Source organism: Cyprinodon variegatus, unplaced genomic scaffold (genome assembly GCF_000732505.1).
Source record: "Cyprinodon variegatus isolate N-32 unplaced genomic scaffold, C_variegatus-1.0 Scaffold481, whole genome shotgun sequence".
NCBI lineage: Eukaryota > Metazoa > Chordata > Actinopteri > Cyprinodontiformes > Cyprinodontidae > Cyprinodon > Cyprinodon variegatus.
Genome location: NW_015150934.1, coordinates 514,184 through 519,352, shown reverse-complemented (window position 1 = coordinate 519,352; position 5,169 = coordinate 514,184). Strand labels below are relative to the sequence as shown.

Genomic DNA, 5,169 nt, shown 5'->3' with positions numbered 1-5,169 from the left:
CTCAGGGAGAACATGCAGACTCTATGCAGAAAGACACCGGGCCGGGAATCGAACCCAGAACCTTCTTGCTGCTCCATCAACTTCATTTCTCTAAATAAATTCAATGTTTTGAAGATGCAGGAACTGTTTGATCTGTCGACTGAAGCTTCCAATTATTGTTCAATGATTTATTTGTCCACTGGGTGTCGCTGCTGCAGCACCTTAGATGAACATGCAGAGGCGTTTTGCTTTGATGGTGATTAATGGAGGATTTCTCTACTTTTTAGGGATTTTTTCTTCTCTCTCCTTTTTAAAGGAAAACCTGCAGAAAAAATCCGAACCAGGATTATTTTGTTTTTTATATGAAAGACTTTCAGGGAGAAGTTCTGAACTTCTGGCAGGAAGCTGCTGCAGCCCTGCTCTCCAACAAGATGTTTGTTTTCTGATTTGTTGTTGCTTTAGTTTTAAATCTCGTCCTTGGATTTTCCTGACAGAAACTTAAACCTGCAGATGAACAACTGGTTCGTGAAGAAAAGTGAGAGAACATGAGCGATGCTCCTCAGCATGCAGGGATGGGGAACCCAGCGGGACGCAGTCCTCAGATCTCCTCCTGGGGAACTTCATGCTTCCTTCTGCTCCTCGCAGCTCAGCAGCTTCTTCAAGCTGAGTCTGTTTCTGCTTCCAGGTATCAGGATTTCTATCATGTAGGGGGGAGGAGGGGAGGCTGTAGGAGGCGGGTTCCTCAGGGAGGGGCCTCCTTCTTTAACCTGCAGAACAAACAGAGAACTGCTGCAGAATAACTGAGGTTTCATTCCAGGATTTATATCCTGACTAACTGCTGAGGAGGTCAGTTACTTTCATAAATCAAAGTGGTTCAGAGAAGAAACTTTTTCTCTGGTTTAGATTAATAATCTGAAATGATTGAATTCTTTCGGTTTCTGGGTTCATTTTTTCACCATCAGGCACCAAAGTAAAGAAGCAGAGAAGAAGAGTCGACCTACCAGGATTATTCTGCCTCCTGGACTCCTGCACAGTTGTCTTTGCTCTCTGAAGCGATGGCTAAATACTCGGCCCTGAGGAACAGAGAGCAAAGATCAGAGCAGAACCTGCTGCTACTTTCAGACGGACAGACTGCTGGTTCTGCAGGAGGGGAACAACAAGCAGGGGGAGGCTGTCGGGACATCTGGTCCACCCAACGGGAGGACGAGGAGGGGACAGGCTGAGGAGGGGACAGGCTGAGGAGGGGACAGGCTGCATCTTACTCACTCGCTCTCCCTCAGAGCTTCTTCTCCGGCCGCTGAGATCTTCCTGTAGCAGTAAATCATCTCAACGACCAGCCAGAACTGCAGCCCGATGATGGAGACGTACATCATCACCTCAGACAGGATGGACGCCATTCCTCTGGTGACTGCGGCGACACAGAAGGAGCAGGAGCTGAGACAGGAATAGGGCGGCTCATAGCAGTGAGAAATGATTCGTGTCCTGAGTTAGAGTCCGTCCTCCGTCCTCTCTGCTCCGGTCCTCCAGCTCGATCAGTTAAAAACAATCACAGAGAAAGAAGACTGAGAACAGGACTCTGAGGGACGCCGCCGCTTCATGGAGGATCCGGTTTCTATGCCTTTCTGAATAAATCACTTTATCTTTAGCGATTTAAAGGAACAATGATTGGGAAAGAATAAACATCCGTGTCGTTTTTAATGCTAAAGGTTGATTTATGCTCAGAAACCAGGTCGTCTGCGTCAGTATCACTGTGAACGCAGATATGCCCCGCCCCCTCCGCAGACACTCTGCTGCACCTCTACAAAATCACAGGTGACTGCAGACAGGAGGCCTCTGATTGGTCAATTCTCCATCCGCTCTACTCTATGCGTATTTCCTGTTTGGTTTCTTACCGGCTTGTTTTGTTTGTCTGACCGCCATGTTGGAAAACGACTGGTGAAGATGGAGCAGCTAGCAGAGCGAGGAGCGCCAGAACGCTGGGAGCCTTTTCCCACCTGGATCCCCGTGTCGCTACCCGATCTGTCCTGCGCCAACAGATATACGTCCAGGTCGCCATAAATAATGTAATCCTGATACGAAAATTACTTATTTCTATCTTTAACTCTCTAAACAAAGTTAGTTCACATCTTTAGAAAATGTTTCATGATTTTTCTGAGACAATTTTGCTGCTTTTTCCATTTTCTCCGTTAACCAGCTTCTCTGACGTCATCATGGGACACGATCCGAGCAGTAAATCTGATTAAACCACATTTATCTGCATTTTAAGTTACGCACTATATAGCGTAATGTTAACATGACAGGAAAACAGACTAGGTTTATGTTTAAATCCAAAGCTGATAGTTAGCTTCTGGATGTAGCGTAGCATCCATTTCCTGTTAAAAAGAAAGGATTTTAATGCATTTATTTTCTCAGGAAATACATCATTTACCTTTAACACATTATAGTTTAGTACGCTTACTTTTTTTGGGGGAGGGAAAAATGTCATTTAGGTCTTTGTAACAATAAAATCGATGGCGACCCTGATGGATATCTGGATGAGCTGATGGCGCAGGACGGATCGGGTACTGACAGCCCGCCGTTTTTGGCCCTCATGTCCCTCCATTGTTGCACAAACTTGCCCCCCCTTCCTCACCGCCTCGGCCGTATCTAGACCCACAGCTAGTTCCTGATTGGCCCTCTGGCGTTGTGGCGTGGAATAACATAGTGCAGACCACGCTTCAATGTTGGGCAGAAATCAAAAATATCTGCAACACGCTGCTGGGGGGGGGGGGGCCTTAATGCTAATGGGATTTTAAAAGCTGAGCAAACTTTTATTCAGCAGGTCATGGTTCTCCCAGCAGGAGCAGAAGATGAAACAGTCGTTTCAAATGGATAGAAATGGATTCCAGGCAACAAACGACCAACATCTACTCTAAGCGTGACGCCAATCCTCTTCCAGCCTGGCTGGTCCTGCAGCTCCCTGTAGCGCTGGGAAGAGAAACAGGCCCACAGCCTCACAGGTCCTCTACCTAACCCTACAGTGATTTACACTATATTGTCTTAAGTATTCAGCCCCCTGCCTTGACTGACATCTGAGTCTCAGTGACGTCCCATTCCTGCTNCCCCCTGCCTTGACTGACATCTGAGTCTCAGTGACGTCCCATTCCTGCTCCATGGAGGTTCAGCAGGACGGCGCTCCAACCTTTGTAGCTGGGAAGGTTTATGGGAATCTTTGACCATTCTTCCAGCAGCACATTTGAAAGGTCAGCTGCTAATGTTGGATGAGAAGGCCTGCCTCTCAGTCTGCGCTCTAATTCATCCCAGAGGTCAGGAGGTCAGGACTCCCAGCATCCAGGTCTCTATGGACCTTTGACCTTTGGTTCGCAGGAAGCAGAAGCATCCAAGATGGACGCGCTCCATCGCTGTCAGTCGTTCTCAGTGATTATTCATCCAACACACTTTCCTCCTCTCCTTTTTAGACGCTTTATTATCCAAAAACTAACTTAGAATTTCTCACCGCAGAAAGACGTAACAGGCAGATCAAAAACTCTATGGCTGCACTGCCTGAAACCTAGAGCTCCCTAATAAACAATTGAATCCAGGTGCTGCAGTCACCTGTCTATAATGAAGGGGCGGAGCCGGGAAATAGCATCAGTTATGCACAGCAGCTAAAATATAACTAAACAAATTCATTTTTTCAGAATGAAGTCACCTCATACTAACCAAAATATTTCATGTTCATATAAGATCTGAGAAAAAGAATAAAGTTTTCAACCCCTCCACCTCCACCAGCGGCGGCTGCTTTCCAGGCCTGCGTCTGATGCTTCGCTGATGCAGCTGCTCCACCATGGAGTCCTGTTCCATGGAGGCCTGTTCCATGGAGGCCTGTTCCATGGAGGCCTGTTCCATGGAGGCCTGTTCCATGGAGGCCTGTTCCATGGAGCTGATCTAAAGGTCGGAGGTGACTGACTGCAGAAAGCTGGAGGCTGAAGGACGCTGCTGGAACTCAGTGAGCTGCTGAGAGCGAGCTGCTCTCTCACCAACGTCTGCATGATTTTAAAGCCATTATAAATGGATCGGATGTTTTTAGCTTCAGTGCTCGACAATAAACAACAGAAACATGAATATTTAATGAAGGTCATTTTGTGCCTGGAAGCAAACAGCTGCAGGAACGCTCCTGATTTTTATTTCTTTACCGTGAACTGATTTAAAAAGCTGGACTGCAAACAAAGCAGCAGCTCTGCAAACACGGCAAGCGCTGAAATGTTTGCAGAGCTGCTGCTCCTCCTGCGGCTCCTCCGTCAGCAGAGGAGCGTGTTTGACTAACAAATGAACACGTCTGTGCAGCTGCTGCCGGCTCCTGCAGGGAAGAGCGACTATCGGCTTCATTCAGGTAGAAACAGAAAATCAGGCCAACATCGAGCAGAATGTGATGCTGACAGGAAGTCCGACACAGAAACAAAATAAATAAGATTTTCCCTTCATTCCAGAATCACCATGATCCTTCAAAAAGCCTCAAAATTACACATTTTTATCTACAACTGCTGTAATGTTCTATATTTATTTACATAAGTGATTAAATGAGCATATTTATCTGGTTTGTTTAATATTTATCCTCATTAATAGCCAGTTTTACTATTTTACCAGGAAACTAAATGAGTTTAATTTCATGTTAATTTGTTAAAATGACAAATAAAACTCATTGAAACATGATGTTGAAATGCTTATTGATTCTATCAGTTCAGCTTTAGACTGGATTAATTTTCTTTACTAAAGGGAAAACAGGATAAGGAGGAAAAAGCCGAGTCAAAGCGAGCTCCTCTTTGGGCCGAGCAGCAGGAGGAGCAGGAGGAGCAGCAGGAGGAGCAGCAGGAGGAGCAGCAGGAGGAGCAGTGAGGAGAGAGATAGAGGGAGAGGAGGAGCTAGAAGAGGAAAATCCTGAACCTGAACTGTTTAAAGGTTAAGATTTTGTGTCACATAATAACAGAAATATTAATCTCCATCATCATCATAATAGTTAATCAGGATCTGAGTGTCAATTTTAAAACCTCAAGTTGAAATGAAGCAACTTCTTTTATTATATTGGAGTTTTTTTGGTAACATATTTCTAAGCTTCAACAGAAAGACGACATTAAAATCAGGTTCATGATGTTTGGATGGGAAAGAAATTCTCCTACTAGCATTTTCCAAAGTCATAAATATGTTTTTAAT

The 5,169-nt window shown here is 45.4% G+C and overlaps 1 protein-coding gene across 3 annotated transcripts in view; it reads right to left on the bottom strand.

Annotated features, from left to right (window-relative positions):
- Nucleotides 1-339: 339 nt before the first annotated feature.
- scn1b (sodium channel, voltage gated, type I beta subunit) overlaps nt 340-5,169 on the bottom strand; it is a 21,378-nt gene continuing 16,548 nt past the window's right edge. For all 3 annotated transcript variants that reach the window (XM_015389989.1, XM_015389991.1, XM_015389990.1), the window contains 3 exons: nt 1,246-1,387; nt 981-1,052; nt 340-746 (listed from right to left, as the gene is read on the bottom strand). In XM_015389989.1, the coding sequence (XP_015245475.1) occupies nt 986-1,052; nt 1,246-1,387 (209 nt within the window). In that variant the 3' untranslated portion in view covers nt 340-746; nt 981-985. The remainder of the gene's footprint in view (nt 747-980; nt 1,053-1,245; nt 1,388-5,169) is intronic.